The following is a 22,154-nucleotide window of genomic DNA, read 5'->3' as shown; positions in this document are numbered from 1 at the left end:
ATTAATTATATAACTATTATTCTTGTTGATAATCATAATAATCATCATCTTTATCATTTTTTGAGTCTTTATCATCAGCATCATCACTGCTATTAGAATCATTACGATCTTTATGATCAGCGGTACTATTAACATCTTCATCATCTTTATTAGTACTAGCATCAGTATTAGAATCAGCATCGGCATATTTCAAAGTAACAGATTTATATATATAACTTTCTGGACACGCTGATACTGAAATACATTCACCATGTTCATTACGAACATATCCAATCTTACAAGTACATCCACCAATTTCGCATAACTATAATAAAAAAAAAAAATATATAAATTTGTAATAATTAATATATAAATTAAATATTTAATTATAAAAATATTAACTAACCGGTGGCTCAGTAAATACTGCTTCCATATCCCAATAATGTTCACATGTTAATTCATTACAATATTTTTTAGCTTTTGTAATAGATCGCTCATTGGATTGACAAATTTGTTTTTTAGGCTTATTTGTACGGGGACAATGATTTGGCAAAACACAATGACCCGCGTCATTTAAGTAATATCCACGGTTACACTCACAACCACCTCGATTTCTTGAATCACATTTCTGTTATTTAAAATTTAAAAAAAAAAAATAATTTATTATATTTATTTTTTTTTATTGAGTATTATTATTTGTTTATTAATTACATACCACTAAACAATCTGGAACTGGTTTTTTTGACAGATATTTTTCACATGTACTTGCACATCCTACTCCAAGATAACATTTTGTCCAGTGTGAATTAATTGGACATTTTTTTCTCGAACTACTTAGAAGCTTATTTCCTCGAAAATGATATGGGCTATTATCGTCTTCATTAGCCAAACTCACTTGAAAAAAGAAAACAAATTAATAATTATATAGTCAATGTTTATGATTATTGTTTGATTTTAAATTAAAAGAAAATATTTTTTTTTTCAAATATAACCTTTTTTAGTATTATTATTTATTTTTTAGTAATTAATTTTTTTTTTTTACATACATTGACTTGTAGTTGCAATAATGAAAAATATACATAAAATTATAAAATTCATTTTGCTGTATTTAGACAGGTTGTTTGTGAAAATATCAAAGGAAATTATGCTTGTTAGATATTGTTGCGGCTCGGCATCACTGAGGAAAATGTTTGAGATTCTTACAAAAAAGGGCAGCTGGAAATTAACAATAGAAATAAGGCAGGTAGAAAATATATAAAAGTATTCTTTTTTTTTTATTATTATATACAATTTTTCTTTGAATTTCCTTTTTTAAATTAAAAAATTTTTATCTCTTACTTAAAACTTGTTTTAATAAATAAAATATATTTTAAAATAATAATTTTTATTCAAATTTAGAATACTAAGGTCATATTAAAAATACAACTTATTTTATCAAATAATTTTCTTGAATTATAAACTTATTTGTCAATTTTTTTTTTTTTTTTATAAATTTGCAACGAAGAAATTACATTTTCCAAATATATATAAATATTTTTTTTATTTTGACGTATAGATAAACTAAATATTGTTGGTAAAAAAATAATTTTTGCTACAAAAAAAAAGAAAATTGCCATAAAATGTTGTGTAACATGTGGTTTGACTTTTGGAGACAACAATAAAGCTGTGGGGTGCGCCTTCAGAAGCTGAAAATATTTTCCGCTGCAGTTGTAGGCAAAAAAATAATTTTAGGGGTTGTTGGTGTGTCACAAAAAAGATAACAGGTAAATTAATGTAGAAAATTTTTTGGAACTTAGTATTAACTATTAGTTATCTTTTACTTGTGTTGAAAAATATATCACCACCACTAGAGACCTCTCTAGTCTTCTTGCCACCACGTGTACGGAACGCGCAACATCCACACATCTCCAACCACCCCAATCACAGTATCACTGGTATCACTGGTATCACTCGTCAGTTGCTAGTCAATCTTTGAAGAGTGAACATCAAAATAACTATTTCTAACACAGAATTGTTATATGTATATTTGTTTATAATAAACATATAAATATATATTTTAATTAACTAAATAAAATAATTAAATATTTTTTTTAATTCAATTGAAATAATCAATTATATATATATATATTTTAAACCTGAGAAACAACATGACACACTCAAAAGTAAGTTTAAAAGATTTTTAATAACTATCATCAATTTTAATAAATATTTTTAACAATAATTAATACTAAATTTTAATGATTTAATTTAAAAAATGTCTAATAATTTATTTATTTTCATTTATTAAAGATTCAAGTTGAAGATGAGGAGAGTCGTTTAGCCATAAGATTTTTACGTAAGAGAACTAAAAAATTTAACTGGGGTCATCATAAATCATCACCAAAGGATGACGAAATAGAGAAGCAAGATGAAAAATTAAAAGGACTGGAAATTGAACATTTGACTGAAGCGGTCAACTCCAAACTAGAAATCACCACGTCACATCCAGAGGTAAGGCTAAAAGCTTTTCAACAAAAAGTTGATTAAATAAATAAAAAAATTAATATATCAGTGTCTAATAATTTTATTGTTTATTTTAATTTGTTGAAGGTTCAAGTTGAGGATGAAGAGAGTCGTCTTGCAATAAGATTTTTATGCAAACGGACAAAGAAATTTAACTGGGGCCATCATGATGACAACGTGGAGCAAAATGAATTACCGAAAATATCAAAAACCCAAAAATTGAATAATAATATATTATTGAAAATCAAAGAAACCAAACAATCTAGGTTACTTTTAAAAATATCAAATTTCAATTTTTTATTTAGTAAAATTATTAGTCATGAAAAAAAAAATGTACTTACAAATATGCCAGATATTACTATTCCGTGTGAATATTGTCATCGAAATTTTTTCAATTCAAAAGTTTATTCTATACATCTTGAAAAAAAACATAGCATTGTCACTAAAGAAATTATAACTATTTAAATTTAGCATAAATAATAATTAAAAATCTTCAACGAGATTTTTTTTGTACTTAAATAATTTGTACTATAACAAAAATTTTATGTAAAATAAATTATAATGAGTTATAATAATTAAAAAACAAAGCTAAAACCAAATATAGTGTCTTGAATATTTATTTTTTCATTTACAAATATTATTAAATTGTTGAAAAAAAAAATATAATATTTATTATTTTTATTTAATGAAATATAAACGGAAACTATTAACTGTCATCAATATTTGCTTTTTTAAAACATATTTTTATAATATACGCAGAAGTACAAGGATCTTTATTGTTTAAATTTTCACCATCTATAATATAAATAGATAAGTAAAATAATTATTAGGAATAAGCTTATTGATTAATATGAAATAAAAATATATAAAATTCAACTTGCCGTTATGTAAGCACGTGTTAATTAATTTAGTTTCTTCCTCATTTAATTCATTTCTTAAAATTGTTTCTGCCAGAACAGTATCATTTATTTTTCCATCATTTGTCATCTAAAAGAATTAAAGACAATATTATTATTTAAAAATTTGGAGATAATAATATTCATTTAAAACATATAATACTTAACCAGTCCACTTTGCTTATATTGACAAGCCATATCGCATTTTTTTTTATATATAAATTCCGTTATATTGAATGAATGATCATCCTCATGAGGCATAAGGCAGTAATTATTGAGAGAATTATTTTTTAGATTGATATCTTTGTTACCTTGAATCTGCAATACGTAACCACTCTGTAATTATCATTGAAATTATTTATTTTATGTTTAGTTTTTACAATAGAATATATAATTGTTTTTTAAAATAAAATACTCACAGTAATCAATTCGAAAGTAAAATAAGTGAATATTAGTTTCACCAACATCATAAAAGAATTGTACGTTGAATAAATGTTGAATTAATATAAAAGAAATAGATCTGTTGACACTGCTTTTATCAGTAGAACTGAGTGTCTGAAATACAGTTTCAAACAGTTAATTGCTTTTCGATCGAAAGACAGTTTTTATTTTTTATCAATATAATAATAATATACATCATTAGCTTCTCGAGATGATTTTAATATTAGAATATTTTATAATCACTCTATTATTATTATTATTTTTTTTAATAGAAAAATAATTAACCCTATTACAGAATTATATATAAACCAAATTATATGAGCAAGTGAGTTTTAAAAAACATAAAATACCTCTTTGCTACCCCTATGTTCCTGTTATGAACACTTGATTTTCTTTTAAAAAAAAGGAAAATTATTATTATTATTATTGGGAAACTATAAATTAAAGAATATATGAGTCTATACTAAATACCTCCTCGCAGATTCTGTTATCCTAATGCATTGCAGTATTTTTTTTCCAATTTTAAAAAATTTTACGCTTTTAGTTCAGAACACGCACAATAAAGGGCACATGATTTGAATTTTTAAATACCTCTTTGCCTGTTCTATAATCCTGATACGGCACTTAATTTTTTTCTATTATTTTAAAATGTTTTTACGATATCATTTTTAAAAAAAAAAATAAATAGCGCTGCGCAAGTTGGTGCATTAAATATACCTCTTTGCCTGTTCTATAACCCTAATACAACAGCCTATTTAATTCTATGAAATTTAAATGTGTTTACCCTATAGTTCCTAAAAAAAACAATAGATGGCGCTGCGCAAGTTGATGCATGAAATACCTCTTTGCCTGTTCTATAACCCTAATACAACAGCCTATTTAATTCTATGAAATTTAAATGTGTTTACCCTATAGTTCCTAAAAAAAACAATAGATGGCGCTGCGCAAGTTGATGTATGAAATACCTCTTTGCCTTTTCTATAACCCTGATACAACAGCCTATTAAATTCTATGAAATTTAAATGTGTTTACCCTATAGTTCCTAAAAAAAACAGTAGATGGCGCTGCGCAAAATGATGCATGAAATACCTCTTCGCCTGTTCTATAACCCTGATACCACAGCCTAATTTTTTCTATGAAATTTAAATGGGTTTACCCTATAGTTCCTAAAAAAAACAGTAGATGGCGCTGCGCAAAATGATGCATGAAATACCTCTTCGCCTGTTCTATAACCCTGATACCACAGCCTAATTTTTTCTATGAAATTTAAATGTTTTTATTCTATAGTTTCTAAAAAAAATAATAGATGGCGCTGCGCAAACTGATGCATTAAATACCTCTTTGCCTGTTCTATAACCCGGATACAACAGCCTAATTTTTTCTATAAAATTTAAATGTGTTTACCCTATAGTTCCTAAAAAAAACAATAGATGGCGCTGCGCAAGTTGATGCATTGAATACCTCTTTGCCTGTTCTATAACCCGGATACAACAGCCTAATTTTTTCTATGAAATTTGAATGTGTTTACCCTATAATTCCTAAAAAAAATAATAGATGGCGCTGCGCAAGTTGATGCATGAAATACCTCTTTGCCTTTTCTATAACCCTGATACAACAGCCTATTTAATTCTATGAAATTTAAATGGGTTTACCCTATAGTTCCTAAAAAAAACAGTAGATGGCGCTGCGCAAGTTGATGCATGAAATACCTCTTTGCCTGTTCTATAACCCTGATACCACAGCCTAATTTTTTCTATGAAATTTAAATGTTTTTATTCTATAGTTTCTAAAAAAAAAATAGATGGCGCTGCGCAAGTTGATGCATGAAATACCTCTTTGCCTGTTCTATAACCCTGATACCACAGCCTAATTTTTTCTATGAAATTTAAATGTTTTTATTCTATAGTTTCTAAAAAAAATAATAGATGGCGCTGCGCAAGTTGATGCATTGAATACCTCTTTGCCTGTTCTATAACCCGGATACAACAGCCTAATTTTTTCTATAAAATTTAAATGTGTTTACCCTATAGTTCCTAAAAAAAACAATAGATGGCGCTGCGCAAGTTGATGCATTGAATACCTCTTTGCCTGTTCTATAACCCGGATACAACAGCCTAATTTTTTCTATGAAATTTGAATGTGTTTACCCTATAATTCCTAAAAAAAATAATAGATGGCGCTGCGAAAGTTGATGCATGAAATACCTCTTTGCCTTTTCTATAACCCGGATACAACAGCCTATTTAATTCTATGAAATTTAAATGTGTTTACCCTATAGTTCCTAAAAAAAACAATAGATGGCGCTGCGCAAGTTGATGCATTGAATACCTCTTTGCCTGTTCTATAACCCGGATACAACAGCCTAATTTTTTCTATGAAATTTAAATGTGTTTACCCTATAATTCCTAAAAAAAATAATAGATGGCGCTGCGAAAGTTGATGCATGAAATACCTCTTTGCCTTTTCTATAACCCTGATACAACAGCCTATTAAATTCTATGAAATTTAAATGTGTTTACCCTATAGTTCCTAAAAAAAACAGTAGATGGCGCTGCGCAAGTTGATGCATGAAATACCTCTTTGCCTGTTCTATAACCCTGATACCACAGCCTAATTTTTTTTATGAAATTTAAATGTTTTTACCCTATAGTTCCTAAAAAATCAATAGATGGCGCTGCGCAAGTTGATGCATTGAATACCTCTTTGCCTGTTCTATAACCCTGATACAAACAGCCTATTTAATTCTATGAAATTTAAATGAGTTTACCCTATAGTTCCTAAAAAAAACAATAGATGGCGCTGCGCAAGTTGATGCATTGAATACCTCTTTGCCTGTTCTATAACCCGGATACAACAGCCTAATTTTTTCTATGAAATTTAAATGTTTTTACCCTGTAGTTCCTAAAAAAAATAATAGATGCCGCTTGATTCTTTGAAATTTTTTTTCTACAAATTTTTCAAAAATATCAAATACCTCTTTGCTCATTCTATGTTCCTGATACTTGAAAACTTTTTTTTCTGTCAAATTTCAAAAAATTTGTGGAAAAAAAAATTTTCGAGTATCAGGAATATAGAATGAGCAAAGAGGTATTTGATATTTTTGTGAATACCTCCTTGCTCATTCTATGTTCCTGATACTCGAAATTTTTTTTTTTGAATTATTTTGAAATATTTGTAGAAAAAAAAAATTTTCGAGTATCAGGAACATAGAATGAGCGAAGAGGTATTTCATATTTTTGAAAATACCTCCTTGCTCATTCTATGTCCCTGATACTCAAAAAATTTTTTTTTTTGAATTATTTTGAAATATTTGTAGAAAAAAAATTTTTCGAGTATCAGGAACATAGAATGAACAAGGAGGTATTTTCAAAAATATGAAATACCTCTTCGCTCATTCTATGTTCCTGATACTCGAATTTTTTTTTTTTTTTCAATTATTAGGCAAATATAAAATCGAAGAAGTACTTTTCAAAATTTTTTCTCATTATTTATCAGGAATATAGAATGCTAAAGGAGGTAATATCGAATTTTTCAAATGAAGTTTAAGAAAATTTTGAAAAGGAATAGAAGGCAAACAGAAAATCGAGGATTTATTCCTGAAAAAATGACTAGGCAAATAAGAAATAAACTGACAAATATACAATATAACATTTTAATATTTTTTATTTTAAAATATCACCTAAATAAGCATTTACAGAAACTAATTAACATAACTGAATTTGTATATAATTTAAATGTAAAATAAAAAGCAAATATGACAATTAAATCAATAAAATAAAATGTAATTACTTCTAATTAATTGCCAACTTGTAAAAGTAAGAAGTAAAGCTTTTATCTTTTTTTTTCTATTCCTAATAATATACATTTACAATTATTTCCAAAAATTAATTACCAAATAATTGAGTTAAAAGAGAAATTATACAAGTGGTTAAAACAATAAAAAAAAACAAAGAAAAAATTTGGAAAATCAAGTATTTAAAGCTTTCACTAATTAAAAAGTATGGATTCATTTGAATGAGTGTGATAAAAAATATAATAATATAATAAATGCTGAAACAGATCAGCAGGACACAGCATATCTTCTTGTAGATTATTATATATTTTGTTTCATTAAAAACAGTTCTACGTTGATGAGTTTGTTGACCCAGTTCATGAACCTCAAATACTGTCTCTAAGAATTTATCAGCAAAAAAACTTCATGCTTATGTAAATACTCGCTGTACTTTCTATCTTGTTCTCCCACTATTCGAATATCATATATCTTATTAACGTCGATTCAATATTAAATTTAACCAGTTGCTTTCCAACATTCCAGTTGAACAGTACATTTTACTTGTTTAATATTAAAGTAAATTTAAATTATGGTTTCAATGGCTACTGTTGCATTGCCAAATGGTGCTAAAATTCCTCTTGTTGGTTTAGGAACTTGGTTGAGTGATACACCACAACCATCCAAGGTTTGTGTTAACTATTAAAATAAAAAAAATAACATATTAAAAATTAAATATAATTATTTAGGAAGCTAAAAAAGTATTTGAAGATGGTTTGGATGCTGCATTAGAAGCTGGATATCGTCATATTGATACAGCAGCAGTTTATGATACAGAAAAAACAATTGGAAATGTTTTAAAAAAATGGCTAGACTCTGGGCGTATCAAGAGAGAGGAATTATTCATTGTTACCAAGGTAAAATACTAAATAAGATTATTGATTTAATGATTTAATTGTATATTCACTCATAATAAAAATTAAAATACAGCTTCCACCGTGTGGTAATCGTCCTGCTGATGTTGAAACATGGATTAAAAAATCATTGACTGCATTGCAACTTGATTATATTGATCTTTATTTAATCCATACTCCATTTGCATTTGAATATGTGGAAGGTGATATGCATCCACTTGATGCTGATGGTAATATTAGATTTGATAATACAACAAATCACATTGATGTCTGGAAAGAAATGGAAAAACAAGTTATTGCTGGTCGTACACGTGCTATTGGATTATCCAATTTTAATATTCAACAAATACAACGTATACTGGATAATTCAACAGTACCAGTATCAAATTTACAAATTGAACTTCATATTAATTTTCAACAAAAACAACTTGTAAGTTTTAATATTGTTTACCTTTTTTTTAATTAAATACTTCTTGGTTTTGATATTAATTAATTCCATCATTGATCAATTAAACAGGTTGAATTTTGTAAAAGCAAAGGCATTACTGTAACAGCTTATTGTCCAATTGGTAATCCTGGATTGGCTGTTCGTATTGGTAAATCTGATGTGATACCATGTATTTTGAAAAACCCAGCAGTCATTGAAATTGCTGAAAAATATAAAAAAACACCAGCACAAATTGCACTTAAGTTTATTATTCAACATGGCATTATTGCAATACCAAAAAGTACAAATATGAAAAGACTAAAAGAAAATATTGATTTGTTTGATTTTAATATTAACAATGATGATTTACAAACATTAATATCACTTGATTGTGGAGAAGTAGCACGTGTTTGTGATTTTACTTTTTTCAAGGGACTTAAAAATCATCCTGAATTTCCATTTTAAATATAATAACATTCTAATAAAAATATATTATTGTTACAGTCTTAAATTGGTATTTGGAAATTATATACTTTTACATAAATTGATTTGATTATAAATAAAGAAAAATAACAAGTACAATGTTTTATTTTTTAGTAAATAATAATAATATCTAAATTGATAAATTTAATGAGCAAATAATTTATCATTATTAATACTGTTTTTTATTTTTTTCCCCACTTCAATTATTGTCTTGAATTTAAAACATATTATCATTTCTTTTTTTAAATATCAATTCATTTATTATTTCACTTTTATGGCATGTGTAATGATTTATAAGTAATAAGGCATAAAAAAATTGATAATACTATTGAAAAAGCAATTAAAAATTTCAATGTATTTTTTGCTTCATTAACAGTAGGAACTGTTTCTTCAGAGATCTCCAAAGCAGCTAGAAATTAAAAAAAATATATTAATTATATCTTAAATAATAATAATAAAAATTATAAATTATTTACTTGATGATGATGATTCATATGAATGGTTCATATGATGGCTCATATGAATTGCAGTCAATGTTCCAGGTCGAAAATAATATGGTGGTGGTAATAATGGTGGTGTATGAAAAGTGCCACGTTTTTTATGAACATGTGGTCCACCAACATACGTTCTTTGATTCAATTTTTCAGATGATTGTTGATAATTTAACGACACCGGTTGTTGTTGTTGATCCGTCATATTTGATTATTAATATGCTTAAAACAAAATGACAATGTTTTAAGTTTGTTAGTTTTATTTTTAAAGGTTAAACAAGGTCTTGCAATCGTCAAAGTGTGATGCGTGTGATGCGAAATGATTTTTTTTTTTTTTTTTCTAACGCCCACAAAAAATCACAATAGATTCTTAGTTTAGTAAATCTTTCAAACACATATATAAAGTCATTAGAAAAAAAAAAAAAAAAGGCTTTTATAATCTTTTCTTAGATAAGAAAATTCTAAAGTTAGTTAAATTTCTTTTCTTCATATTGTCACAAAATAACATTTAAAAAATAAATTCATGTATAAATTAATATAAAAACTTGCATATTGCTTAATTAAAAGATGTTATAATATATATTTCAGTACATAATCAATACAGCAATGAGAAAAAAAAACACTATGATGAGTGTTTGTCATTGATGACAAAAAAAAAAATTGCCACGTTTAAAATTTAGAAACAAAATATATTATTTTAATGAAATACGAGAACTTCGTATTGCTTGTGTGCATGTTCTTCTCCATCAAAAGGAATGTAACAAACGCCATGACTTGGATGTACTTTTCCAATTGTTAATGTTCCATTATGTTCAGCACGTCCTGTGTACAAAGTTTCACCATCTGAGGTGTTTCCTGTTGGAACAGCATCACTTGGTACCTCACCATCACTGGCTGGGTGCCAATGGATTTCTTTGTGACAAAGAATCTAATATAACAAATAAAAAAAACAAATATAAATAAAAAATTGTATTATTGGTGACGTTGATTTTTATACAAAATTAAACACTTTTATTATTAAAAAAAAATTAATTACCTCAAAGCTTTCTACGTGATGTTCAGCACCTCCAAATGCAACATAAGCTTCATGACGATGTGGAACATATTTTGCTGGTAACAAATCTCCTCCATGATAAGCACGAGCAACATAAATATTTGATCCATCAGCATCAATACCACCAAGTAATGCTGTACTTGGCAATGCTTCACGAGTGTTGGTGGAAACCCATCTGTAACCGACTTGTTAAAACAAACAAAAAAAATAAATTAATTAGAATTTTTATATTGAAAATATAATTTAGTCAATATATTTAAAATAAAATAATGTAATTATTTATTGTAAAAACTTTTAAGACATTTAAGAATAATATTCAAAGAGAAAAAAATAATAAAACAACTAACAATAGTTGGATTTAAAAATTTTTAACTTACTTGCTGACATGATGATCCGTTTGAAGTGTTTGCTGGGTGTATCAACGAAAACTAATGACTTGTTCGTTGTGTCCTCAGCTTAAATACTTTTCCTGTAAATTAATAATAACAATAATAAATTAGTGGTGTCGTGTGGAATAGATTATTAATTTTTAAACAAAAAATAATTTTTTTTTCTAGTATTTTCTCTCTATTTTTAATGCCATGATTTTGACATGATTTATAGCAAATATTTTTAATTATAGAAAACTAATTTTTAAAAAAGTACGTTGCTAAAATATTTGCAAATTTAATTCGATATCATAATTGCAGTTTTAATTTTTTAATACAATTTTACATCAATAGTTTTATTTAAAAACTGCAATAATTGTTTCGAAAAATTTGCTCAAGTTTTTTCTTGCTAATATGAGCTGCAAAAATTATTTTTTCTTTCATATTTAATTACGAAAAAACATTCGATAATTCATGAGTCAACTTATTTAAAATTATAAAGAAATTATTAATTATTAATAATGTCGTTATATTGATAGTTTATTATTAATTTTACAATATTGTTTATTTAATAGTAATATTCTTTAAACAAACAACAAACAAGTAATAAATTTATGTATAAACAAAATAATTAAAATCTTAATAGAGAATTGATTTATTTATAGAAGTCAAAAAATAAATCAATTAAACAAAAAAACATTTTTTTTTTTGATGTTTTTGTTTGTTTGAACAATATTTGTTTGTTTGAATAATACCATATTTGGTAAAAAATATTGTAATCACTAATCATTGGGTACAATGATGAATCATTTTAAAAACAAATGATTCATTCATTATCAATATCAAAACGACGCAAATAATTTTAAAATATATTAATTATTATAATAAAAAAAATCCTCAAAATTTAAAATTACATTCGAAATTCATTGTAAATTTGTTTTTTAACAGCATATAAATACAATAACAATTTTTTTAATTATTTAATCGAGAATAAAAATAAATTTTTCATTAGTCATAAGTATTATTCGTTATTTGTCATATTTGAGGGTTTTTTTTTTTCTATTCGATGCTTTGACGTGTTCTATTCTCTGACGCATTTTGACTTATCAGTAGCCCCTGGCTTTTTTTTTTGGACTTTGAACTGCCCACCTGATCGGTTATTTTTTTATTTTTTTTTTCGTTATCTGAATAATATTATAAATCGTTTTAAAAATAAAACTAATAATCTTTCAAAAACAATATTTTATCATCTATTAAAACTCGAATATTATTTGAAAAAAAAAATAAATAAAATATATAATATTATTTAAAAATGATGCCATTTTAAATTATTAATATTTAAAATGAATTATTTTTACATCTATGGATTTTTTCCTTTTCAATAACAACAATTTTTCAACCCCCTACCCTGTATACCATTTTTAAATAATCAAATTAAATATCTTAAATTGTTTACAAGATATCAACAAACATTCTCATATGATTATATTAATTTTATATTATTGTTAAATAATATTTTGTGTCATATTTATTAAAAACATTTGACCCATATATTTAAATTTAGATTTATGAATAAACATTATCATAACAATATATTTATGGTATGTAAGTTAAATTAATTTTAACAACATTTTAAAAAAATCATACGAGGATAATTCTGCTTAAAATCTCATAGACTAAATTACTGTAGTAAAAAAAAAAAACAATAAAATTAATATTATATTTTTATAATATTAAATTTAAAGACTAACATTGTTTTATTAATTATTTTTTTTTTTTTATAAAGGAAAAATGTTCAGGCGAGTATGAAAAGTATCTCAAGGAAAAAATCCAAGTTGTCAAGGTCACAAGTGTTTAAATTATTTTTGTTTTACTGTTATAAATAATATAATTAACGTACTACTAGTTCATTTTTATGATATTATTATTAGAACAAATATTAATGTAATACAAAGTATAATTAAGAAACTAAAAACTAGACAAGTACGTGAATTATATTGTGATATTGTTATGTGTTGATTTTCTTTTTGCTTAGACTTTCTTGCTAAATTATTTTTAAAAATATTTTCTTCATCAGCATCATGATATTCTGAAGGTGCAGGAAATCCAGATAACGGTGGTGCAAGTTCTTCAAGTGGAGGAAGTGATATTTCCAAAAGCTTGAATAAAAAAAAAAAAGAAACTATTAGAAAAAATTTCTATTGAAAATTTTTTTTTTTTTAATTAATTAACTTACTTCTATTTCATCACTCATGATGTATTAGTTAATTATTTATTTTTTAATTTATTATTTTTATTTATTAAAAAAAAAATAAATAAATAAGTTTATATAGTTATTTTTGTGTTGGTGTGATTGTGAAATAAGCAGTTGTATAAATTTAAGTAAAATATACCAACACAAATAAATAGATAAACTAATGCATAGAAAAATAATCTATCTATTCATATATGTATTGAAAAACTTTTCAAGCATTGTGATGACTAATTTATATATTTTTCCATCTCTCCCTACCATACTACAACTCAACTTAGTCATTCTACTTGTTGTGACGAATGACGTTGTAACATAGTCAATCAACGTAGTCACACGATACACAACTCACACTTGTGCGTGCTATAAACTAAGAAGTAAAACCATTTCTAATATAACCATCAAATTGTTAATTTTATTTTCATATTTATTCTTGAATTTAATAATATATTAAAACAATTAACATCATGAACTACAACAACAACAACTACATGGTAAGCAAAAATAGTTTTTAAGTAAAAAAAAAAAAAATGATGATAAATTATTGTAGTTTTATTTAATTTAAAAGTTACCTTTTATTTGTGTACAGGATCCACATGGAAATAAAAATATGTCAGTACCATTTGGAGCTACAATTGGTACACCTGCATCATTGAGCTATCCTCAACAACAAGCACCAATTGGTACACCTTCAAGATTGAATTATCCTCAACAACAAGCACCAATTGGTACACCTTCAGGATTAAATTATCCTCAACAACAAGCACCAGGAATGCATATGCCAAATGGATCTTATGCACATCCATCAGCTCCATATCAATACAATGCTCCAACTCAACCAGGATTTTGTACAAATCCACCAGTTCATCCAGCAGTATATAATCAACAGATACCACATCAGATGCCACAACATCAAGGTCATTATCCACAACAAGTAAACACTCATACAGTTGGTGGATATACAAATTATCCAGCTACTCAGGTACATCATCAAGGCCATCATAAAGGCCATCATCATGGGCAACATCATGGGTTACATCATGATATGCATAGCAATGTTTATCCTACTCATGTACCCTTGACCTATAAACAACAAAAAAAACTTGAAAAAAAAGCTAAAAAGCAACAAAAGGTAATTGAAAATTAAAAAAAAAAATTGATTAATTTTATGTTACAGCATTTTCAAATATTAATAATTAATATACATATATTTTCTTTGTTTTTTAATTTTAGAAACGTATGGGTTCATCATCATCATCATCTTCATCATCATCAGATAGTGATTAATTCATCGAATGCATTAAAATAAAATTTTATAAGTAACAATCAGCTATTTTATAAAAGTAATTGAAATTTAAATTGTCATTGTATGAAATATAAATTGTCTGTATAATTTTATTTTGATTGAATTGAATTAAAAATGATTTATATACTTTATCACTGTTGTTGCAAATTATACATAGATTTATTATATTATTTTCAATGTTTTATCTATTTATAGATTTATATCTAAATACGATAATCTTTAAAAATAGAAAAAAAAACATATTTTATCATGAGCGAGATTGACTCTACCAACAGTGAAAAGTATTAACAAATAAATAAAAAACAACAGTCAAAAAAAAAACAGAATTAATTTACATAAAAACGATTATAAAAATATATCAGGATTTTGTTTTATAATTTTTTCGATTTTGATAGAAGAAAAAAAATACGACAAGTAATATTTTATGCAAATTAAATTGACGCTCTATTTTTATTTTTAAAATGAATTCCAAATAGGTCGTTATTTTTATAAAATAGTCCAATAAAAATCGAAATAATTCACCATTTAAATTTTTAATTTTAAAAATTTCCGTGGTAGAAACATTTCTCTCCGGCAAAAAGTAAAAAAACGTCGAAATGCCGGCGAAATATTTCTACCAGAATTTACATGTTATTTAACAATATAAAATTAAATTATTATCAAAATTGAAATTAAAAAAAATGTAATAAACAAAAAATACAAAGTTCTTTTTTTTTTGATTTGTTCAATTCAAATAATTATAAATTTTATATTCATAAATATAAACTATATATGTACAATTAATTAATAATACTGTATTTTCACAGGACATATTTGATTCAGTCCAACTTATTGGCTAAGATATATATATTTACAAATTTGGTTTTTATTTTATTCTTGACTATATCCACAAATGAATGAGCAACTTCAGCAACTTTTAGGATTTCTGTTAAAATAAAGAAAAAATACAGATTAATAATTAGTAATATTTTTAAAAAACTAACATAGCATTTTTAATATTTATTTATTTATAAATTTACTAACTGCAAGGTTCAGTTGGACACGGCAAACGACCAGATGTCTGAAGAAGATGCGCATCGAATGCAGTTTCGATTGTTGGCTGTAGGTTACTATGATCGTCTGTAGCTTCAGAGATGGTTTTCTTTTCATTGATGTCATTGGAAGAAAGTATCTAAATTATTCAAAATAAAAATTATTATTATTAACAAATAAATAAAATAATATTATTTGCTGCATTCAAATAATTAATAAACAAAAAATAATATATTTACATCATGTTCTTTTGGATTTTCTTCTGGAACGGCAAATCCAGCAAGTTCCGGATTTTCTCTAATCATTTTGTCAAATTCATCCTCAGGTTTATCATCATATGCAAAAATTCTATTCATTCTTCTATCTGGTCTAACATATGGAATTATTATTGGCTCACTTTGGATTAGTTTTTGTCGAAAATTTATTTCACTGGATGATTTCCATGAATTATTAGAAGAGTTTAATATTGAATTCTAAAAAAACATAATATTTATTATTAGTTAATTATATAAAAAATTTTTTTTTTTTTCAGTTATTTATTAATAATATTAATAATAGAAACTTACTTGAAAATTTGGAGCCATTTTTACTTGGTTTTTTTTTTTTTATTTTTTAATAAAAAAAGTAGCAAAAATGATAAGCACAAGTTATGTTTTCGCATCAAAGGTTGAGAAAACACTGAGGATTTTTGGCAAGGTATTTTGGCAGGTACATTGTTAAAGATTAGAAATTTAGGAGGGGTAGGGGGCGTGGATGAAAAAGTTTGTTCAGAGGAAAAAATCAGCTGTTGTTTCAGGTTCCAGTTGTTCGCAAGATTTCCTGCTGTGTTTTATCTGAAAAAATAAAATTTCACATGTTTTTACAAAATCTATGTATTTTCATTTTTTTTTTAAAATAAAATAAATAATATTTTAAAAAATTATTTCAAAAATGAAATAATAATTTTTTATGAGCAATTAAAATTTATCTATATTTTACTGTTTTTTTTTTATCTACAAAAAAATAAATATTGTACTCTTGAAATTTTAAAAAATATATTTCAAGTTTGATAACTTAAACAAGGTTTTTGATAAAAAAATATTTTTTTTATTTCATTATTTTAAAATAGACACAGTTTTTCCTGGTATTTAAAATATCAGTAAAATTTTTATTGTATTTTTATCTAGTTTAAAATATTTTAGTTTAATGTTAAACGTTGAAGTGTTCATTCGTCTTAAAAATACATATGATGTGTCAATTAATGATAAAATTATTAATTATTTTTCTTCGTAAGTTGGCTACATATATTTTTGAATTAATATAATAATTATGTATTCATTTAATTTTTTCTTAAATATATATATTATTTTTAGCATGTGCGTTATCTGAGCCGACGGCAGATAAAATTTTTGATTACGGTAAGATATAAAATAGTAATTATTTAAAACAATATAAAAATATATAATAATATATTATTTTTAAATTTAATTTAAATAAAAGTATCAGAAATGGAAAGAAGCATGAATTTATCAGTAAAACCTTGCGATAATTTTTATGATTTCGTTTGTGGTAATTACATGACCGGATACAAAAAAACACCAACAAGTAAAACAATAATATATACCCGCGTTGCTGATGTTGCTCACAAATTTCATGAAAAATTGATAGAACTTATTGAAGAGCCAATAAAACCAAATGAAATTAAACCAATACAATCAGTTAAAAATTATTACAAAATATGTATGGATGATGATGAAGAAATTGATGACAGAACTTTTCCATATTTTAAAAATTATTTAGTACCAATATTGGGAAGAGGCTATAATTGGCCTATCAGTTCTTACGAATTAAATAATAATTTTGATTGGAAAAAAGTAAAATTACAAATTGGTAATAATGAAGAATGGTATAATATTTTTTTTGATATTAAAACTGAAATTGATACAGATAAAAAAATATTTTTTATTTACATAAATGAACCAAGTCTTGGTTTATCAGTTGATAATCTAGCTGATGAAACATTATCAAGTACTAAACTCTCTTATTTTGCGTATATGAGAAAATGTCTAGAATGTTTTTCATCTAATCTCCAAAAAAAAGTACAAGAAATTTATTATGTTAAAAATTTTGAAATTAAAATTGCTAAAATAATTAAAGAAACTAAAAGAAATTCAACAAAGTTAAATAATCCAATGACAATTGATGAATTAATTGTTAATTATTCATTTTTTCCATGGAAAGAATATTTTAATGATTATTTAAAAATAAATAATACAATTAATAATTATAAAATAAAAATAATCATTAACAATCCAACCTTTATGATAAAATTTGAACAACTTATTAATATTACATCAAAAAAAATTCAAATAAATTATTTTGCATGGAGAAAAATAATATCATCAGCAAAATATTTAAATTTTTGTTTTCGTAATGCTCATAATAATTTCAACATAGCAATTAATAATTTATTTATTGAAAAAGAAAAATCAAGCATATGTTTTGATAATACTTTAAATAATTTTCCAATTCTTGTTGGTGCATTATATACAAGAAGCAATGATCATATTAAAAATGCCAAAGAAAATATAACACTAATGGTAAAAAATATAAAAAATCAATTAAAAATTGAAATAAATAAAGCAACTTGGATGACATATGAATCTAAAAAAATTGCTGATAATAAAATTACAGCAACAGTTGAAAAAATTTTATATCCAAATGAATTATTAAATGATACTTTACTCAATGATTATTATAAATATTTGCAACTTTTTAATGACACAACTTTTATAGAAGCTGTATTGAGTACTAATTTATTTAATTATAAAAATTTATGGAATACAAAAAATATTAATAATAAAAATGAAGACTGGACTCATTTTGCATCTTTAACACCTACTACAAATGCATATTTTAATCAAAGAAAAAACTATATAAGTAAGTTTTCAAAGACTTTTATAAAGAAAAATAATTAAAAACTTAATTTTTTAGTAATTCCAGCTGGATTAGCTCAAGGTTTTTTCTATGGTAATGACCATCCAAGTTATAGCAATTATGCTGGTATTGGAATGAGTATATCACACGAAATATCACATGGTTTTGATAATCAAACTCGACAATATGCTAAAGAAAAAAATCATTTTAATTTTTGGATAAATGAATTGATTGATAATACATATCTTGACAAAATTAATTGTATACTTGATCAATATAATAATTATACAAATTCAAATACAATTGAACATGTAAGAACAATAATTTATTTAAAAATAATTTTTTTTTCCATTAATTAATTATTATATTATTTTTAGATTAATGAAAATATTGCTGATAATATTGCGATAAAAATTGCTCATAAAGCTTATAAAGAATGGAAAGAAATTAATAAAGATGTTGGTCAAAATCTTGGAGGTAAATGGTGGAGTCCAGATCAAATGTTTTGGATAAGTACTGCAAGTAGATGGTGTTCATCACTTTCATCAAATAATAGTGAAAAAAAAATGATACATACATATCATAGTGATGAAAAATATCGAGCTATTGTACCATTTTCAAATATGAAATCATTTGCTGCAGATTTTGATTGTCAAATTAATACAACAATGAATCCAGAAGAAAAATGTAGAATATGGTAGAATTATTTTACTTTCTGTATAATTATTATTATAATTTAATAAACTTTAAAAATAAATAAATGCAAATGTTTTTATCTTTTATTTTCGACTTTTAAATTTAAATTTAAAAAAAAATGGCCACGTTTACGCGCGCTTATCTGCTTGGTTGGTAAAACAGACAACTACTCAGTTGGTCAATAACGAATTTAAAAATGTAAAAATAATCATAACAAGCAATATATATATGTCAGTAACTGGGGGGCGGAAATCACCAAACATTATACACAGATAAATCCTATCAGTATCTAGCAATAAGTACTGATATTGATAAGCCTCAATTTAAATTTATGCCAGGTCATACTAAGCTTGTATTTAAAAATAATTATCAAACAAGTATTTGTGAATTAGGATATCCAGTTGGCTGTCATTTGTCAGGTATAGTAAACAATAATATATTTACTCCAAAAAAAAAAATGTCAACCGGCAAACATATATTTTGACAGTGTAACAACAAAAACTAATTCATTTTAATAAGCTTTAAATGTTTTTTATATTTTTCAGATAGCTAATCATTTAATTTACTGGAGTAATAGAAATATTAAAATAGCTAAAATGATGCTACGAATGATACTATTTATTAGCACAGCATTATTACTTAAATTTGTTGTTGCTGATACTGATGAAAATGATGCTCATACTATTCAATATACTGACTCAACATTTTCAACAGAAGTACCAAAAAAAAATCATTTTATCATGTTTTTTGCACCATGGTAATGATAATTTATTTATTCATTATTTATATATTTAAAAAAAATATATATAGGTATATATGAACAAATAAATAAATTATATTTATAAATTTTAGGTGTGGACATTGTCGACGTCTTGAGCCAACATGGAAAAATTTAGCTGAAAAGTTTAATGAAAATAACGACAACAGCCAAGTGACTATTGGAAAAGTTGATTGTACAACAGATAGTTCAGTTTGTTCACAAAATGATGTTACTGGTTATCCAACGTGAGTATTAAAATAAATTAAAAAATTTAAATTAAAAAAATAATGTACTCACCAAAAAATAACTGATGATAATTTCCATTTTACAGATTAAAATTCTTCAAAGAAGGTGAAAGTACAGGAATTAAATTTCGTGGTACACGTGATCTTCAATCATTGACAAGTTTTATCAATGAACAACTTGGTTCAGCCAAAACTCCAAATGTACGTAATGAAAAACAATGAATAAACCTAAAAAATTAATTGTAAAATTCATTAAATATATGAACATTTTGTTTTTAGGATGATAATGAAATAAATACATCTGTACCTGAACCAATAAATGGTTTAGTTGAATTAACAGAAGATACATTTGATGATCATGTTTCATCTGGTCTTCATTTTGTTAAATTTTATGCACCATGGTGTGGACACTGTCAAAGATTAGCACCAACATGGGATGAACTTGGAAAAAGTAACAGTCATGATAAACTTGTTAATATTGCCAAAGTTGATTGTACACAGCATCAGTCTGTATGTGAAAAATTTGACATTAAAGGTTATCCAACACTTTTATGGATTGAAAATGGTAAAAAAATTGATAAATATACTGGTCAACGTGGTACAATTGAACTTAAAGAATACATAAATAAAATGCTTAAAAAAAGTACTGAAAATATTGACGATAATAGTGTCATTGATGATGACAGTGTACAATCAGTACTAACATTAACTGGTGAATCATTTGAACATGGTATAATAAAAGGTATTACATTAGTTAAATTTTTTGCACCATGGTGTGGTCATTGTAAACGTCTTGCATCAACATGGGAAGAACTTGGTAAAAAATTTATAACAAATGATAATGTTCATATTGTTAAAATTGATTGTACATTACAAGTCAATAAACAGCTATGTGATGAACAAGAAGTTGAAGGTTTTCCAACACTTTTCTTATATAAAAATGGAAAAAAAATATCTGAATACAATGGATCACGTACACTTGATGATCTTTATGAATTTATTATAAAACATCAACAAGATCATGATGAATTATAAATTTATTTTCATCTTGTTACTTCCATTTTTAAATGGCATAACGATACTTTAATTAATTAATTTTTTTTTCTTTTTTCATTTTATTTTATAAGCTAATTGTGCTTCCGATATTTTTTTTCTCCTAAATATTCATTTAAATTCAATCAAAATAAATACAAATAATAAATTAAAAATAGGTTTTTTTTCATTATGAAATAACACATGAGACATTTTTCACAAACGTGATGATTATTCTAGTCGCGAACTTGAAAAATTAAATTAAATATACCGTAAAAAATGTGTTAAAATTAACAATGGCATATGTACGATCTGTATATGATCAGTGACAAATAAATTATAATTTTTATACATTTTTTATTTTGTTTATGCGGACCACATAAAAAAAAAATATTTAAATAAATTCTATATATCTAAAAATAAGTAGTTTGTCATCAGTGTGTTTTATACTAATTATATTATTTTGACCATTAATGTAACATCAATATTGTGAATAATAATTAAAAAATCACCGTAAAAATTAATAATAAAAAAACCTTATCACAGATAATGCTTCAAGTTCATTCATTTTACGTTATCATTATTATATAAT

The 22,154-nt window shown here is 24.9% G+C and overlaps 8 protein-coding genes across 8 annotated transcripts; 5 read left to right on the top strand and 3 right to left on the bottom strand.

The window, feature by feature from the left end:
- The first annotated feature begins 1,829 nt into the window (after window positions 1-1,829).
- On the top strand, window positions 1,830-2,946 carry LOC122850976. The gene is made up of 4 exons (XM_044150019.1): window positions 1,830-2,141; window positions 2,269-2,469; window positions 2,569-2,747; window positions 2,799-2,946. Exons 1-4 carry the CDS (start codon window positions 2,127-2,129, stop codon window positions 2,944-2,946), a joined length of 543 nt encoding a protein of 180 aa, XP_044005954.1. The 5' UTR covers window positions 1,830-2,126.
- A 5,043-nt stretch (window positions 2,947-7,989) lies between these two features.
- Window positions 7,990-9,500, top strand: LOC122852344 (aldo-keto reductase family 1 member A1). The gene is made up of 4 exons (XM_044152106.1): window positions 7,990-8,275; window positions 8,337-8,504; window positions 8,578-8,931; window positions 9,019-9,500. Exons 1-4 carry the CDS (start codon window positions 8,180-8,182, stop codon window positions 9,391-9,393), a joined length of 993 nt encoding a protein of 330 aa, XP_044008041.1. The 5' UTR covers window positions 7,990-8,179; the 3' UTR covers window positions 9,394-9,500.
- Window positions 9,501-9,683: 183 nt separating this feature from the next.
- Window positions 9,684-10,221, bottom strand: LOC122850975. Its single transcript, XM_044150018.1, has 2 exons — window positions 9,888-10,221; window positions 9,684-9,820 (listed from the first exon to the last, which is right to left on the bottom strand). The coding sequence occupies exons 1-2, from the start codon at window positions 10,105-10,107 to the stop codon at window positions 9,684-9,686; spliced, it is 357 nt and encodes a 118-aa protein (XP_044005953.1). The 5' UTR covers window positions 10,108-10,221.
- A 349-nt stretch (window positions 10,222-10,570) lies between these two features.
- Window positions 10,571-14,265, bottom strand: LOC122852357 (natterin-3-like). Its single transcript, XM_044152120.1, has 4 exons — window positions 14,148-14,265; window positions 11,334-11,425; window positions 10,939-11,141; window positions 10,571-10,830 (listed from the first exon to the last, which is right to left on the bottom strand). The coding sequence occupies exons 2-4, from the start codon at window positions 11,341-11,343 to the stop codon at window positions 10,600-10,602; spliced, it is 444 nt and encodes a 147-aa protein (XP_044008055.1). The 5' UTR covers window positions 11,344-11,425; window positions 14,148-14,265; the 3' UTR covers window positions 10,571-10,599.
- Window positions 13,888-15,587, top strand: LOC122852353 (uncharacterized histidine-rich protein DDB_G0274557-like). The gene is made up of 3 exons (XM_044152115.1): window positions 13,888-14,069; window positions 14,165-14,707; window positions 14,809-15,587. The coding sequence occupies exons 1-3, from the start codon at window positions 14,043-14,045 to the stop codon at window positions 14,860-14,862; spliced, it is 624 nt and encodes a 207-aa protein (XP_044008050.1). The 5' UTR covers window positions 13,888-14,042; the 3' UTR covers window positions 14,863-15,587.
- LOC122852355 lies at window positions 14,546-20,686 on the bottom strand. Its single transcript, XM_044152117.1, has 6 exons — window positions 20,583-20,686; window positions 16,480-16,746; window positions 16,153-16,386; window positions 15,905-16,052; window positions 15,736-15,806; window positions 14,546-14,658 (listed from the first exon to the last, which is right to left on the bottom strand). The coding sequence occupies exons 2-6, from the start codon at window positions 16,495-16,497 to the stop codon at window positions 14,644-14,646; spliced, it is 486 nt and encodes a 161-aa protein (XP_044008052.1). The 5' UTR covers window positions 16,498-16,746; window positions 20,583-20,686; the 3' UTR covers window positions 14,546-14,643.
- LOC122850974 (neprilysin-2-like) lies at window positions 17,401-19,530 on the top strand. The gene is made up of 3 exons (XM_044150017.1): window positions 17,401-17,920; window positions 18,050-18,105; window positions 19,207-19,530. The coding sequence occupies exons 1-3, from the start codon at window positions 17,401-17,403 to the stop codon at window positions 19,528-19,530; spliced, it is 900 nt and encodes a 299-aa protein (XP_044005952.1).
- On the top strand, window positions 19,762-21,933 carry LOC122852342 (thioredoxin domain-containing protein 5 homolog). Its single transcript, XM_044152104.1, has 5 exons — window positions 19,762-19,944; window positions 20,071-20,282; window positions 20,378-20,530; window positions 20,617-20,731; window positions 20,810-21,933. The coding sequence occupies exons 2-5, from the start codon at window positions 20,122-20,124 to the stop codon at window positions 21,563-21,565; spliced, it is 1,185 nt and encodes a 394-aa protein (XP_044008039.1). The 5' UTR covers window positions 19,762-19,944; window positions 20,071-20,121; the 3' UTR covers window positions 21,566-21,933.
- The last annotated feature ends 221 nt before the right edge of the window (window positions 21,934-22,154 follow it).

This window comes from Aphidius gifuensis, linkage group LG3, assembly GCF_014905175.1.
Source record: "Aphidius gifuensis isolate YNYX2018 linkage group LG3, ASM1490517v1, whole genome shotgun sequence".
In the NCBI taxonomy this organism is placed as follows: domain Eukaryota; kingdom Metazoa; phylum Arthropoda; class Insecta; order Hymenoptera; family Braconidae; genus Aphidius; species Aphidius gifuensis.
This window is presented reverse-complemented; position numbering and strand designations above follow the sequence as displayed.

Bases quoted from the DNA above. Each gene is read 5' to 3' on its own strand.
- LOC122850976 (XM_044150019.1), top strand. The intron at 2,470-2,568 runs GTAAGGCTAAAA...AATTTGTTGAAG, and splicing joins TCACCACGTCACATCCAGAG to GTTCAAGTTGAGGATGAAGA. The intron at 2,748-2,798 runs GTTACTTTTAAA...TAAAATTATTAG, and splicing joins AAAGAAACCAAACAATCTAG to TCATGAAAAAAAAAATGTAC.
- LOC122852344 (XM_044152106.1), top strand. From the start codon at position 8,180: ATGGTTTCAATGGCTACTGTTGCATTGCCAAATGGTGCTAAAATTCCT. The intron at 8,276-8,336 runs GTTTGTGTTAAC...ATAATTATTTAG, and splicing joins ATACACCACAACCATCCAAG to GAAGCTAAAAAAGTATTTGA. The intron at 8,932-9,018 runs GTAAGTTTTAAT...TCAATTAAACAG, and splicing joins ATTTTCAACAAAAACAACTT to GTTGAATTTTGTAAAAGCAA.
- LOC122850975 (XM_044150018.1), bottom strand. From the start codon at position 10,107: ATGACGGATCAACAACAACAACCGGTGTCGTTAAATTATCAACAATCA. The intron at 9,821-9,887 runs GTAAATAATTTA...TTTAATTTCTAG, and splicing joins ATATGAATCATCATCATCAA to CTGCTTTGGAGATCTCTGAA.
- LOC122852357 (XM_044152120.1), bottom strand. The intron at 10,831-10,938 runs GTAATTAATTTT...TTGTTATATTAG, and splicing joins ATCACGTAGAAAGCTTTGAG to ATTCTTTGTCACAAAGAAAT.
- LOC122852353 (XM_044152115.1), top strand. From the start codon at position 14,043: ATGAACTACAACAACAACAACTACATG. The intron at 14,070-14,164 runs GTAAGCAAAAAT...ATTTGTGTACAG, and splicing joins ACAACAACAACAACTACATG to GATCCACATGGAAATAAAAA. The intron at 14,708-14,808 runs GTAATTGAAAAT...TTTTAATTTTAG, and splicing joins AAGCTAAAAAGCAACAAAAG to AAACGTATGGGTTCATCATC.
- LOC122852355 (XM_044152117.1), bottom strand. The intron at 16,053-16,152 runs GTAAATATATTA...TGAATAATTTAG, and splicing joins AAAATCCAAAAGAACATGAT to ATACTTTCTTCCAATGACAT. The intron at 15,807-15,904 runs GTTAGTAAATTT...TTATTTTAACAG, and splicing joins GTGTCCAACTGAACCTTGCA to AAATCCTAAAAGTTGCTGAA.
- LOC122850974 (XM_044150017.1), top strand. From the start codon at position 17,401: ATGGAAAGAAGCATGAATTTATCAGTAAAACCTTGCGATAATTTTTAT. The intron at 17,921-18,049 runs GTACTAAACTCT...AAATAATTAAAG, and splicing joins AGCTGATGAAACATTATCAA to AAACTAAAAGAAATTCAACA. The intron at 18,106-19,206 runs GTTAATTATTCA...TATTATTTTTAG, and splicing joins TGACAATTGATGAATTAATT to ATTAATGAAAATATTGCTGA.
- LOC122852342 (XM_044152104.1), top strand. From the start codon at position 20,122: ATGATGCTACGAATGATACTATTTATTAGCACAGCATTATTACTTAAA. The intron at 20,283-20,377 runs GTAATGATAATT...TATAAATTTTAG, and splicing joins ATCATGTTTTTTGCACCATG to GTGTGGACATTGTCGACGTC. The intron at 20,732-20,809 runs GTACGTAATGAA...TTTTGTTTTTAG, and splicing joins GTTCAGCCAAAACTCCAAAT to GATGATAATGAAATAAATAC.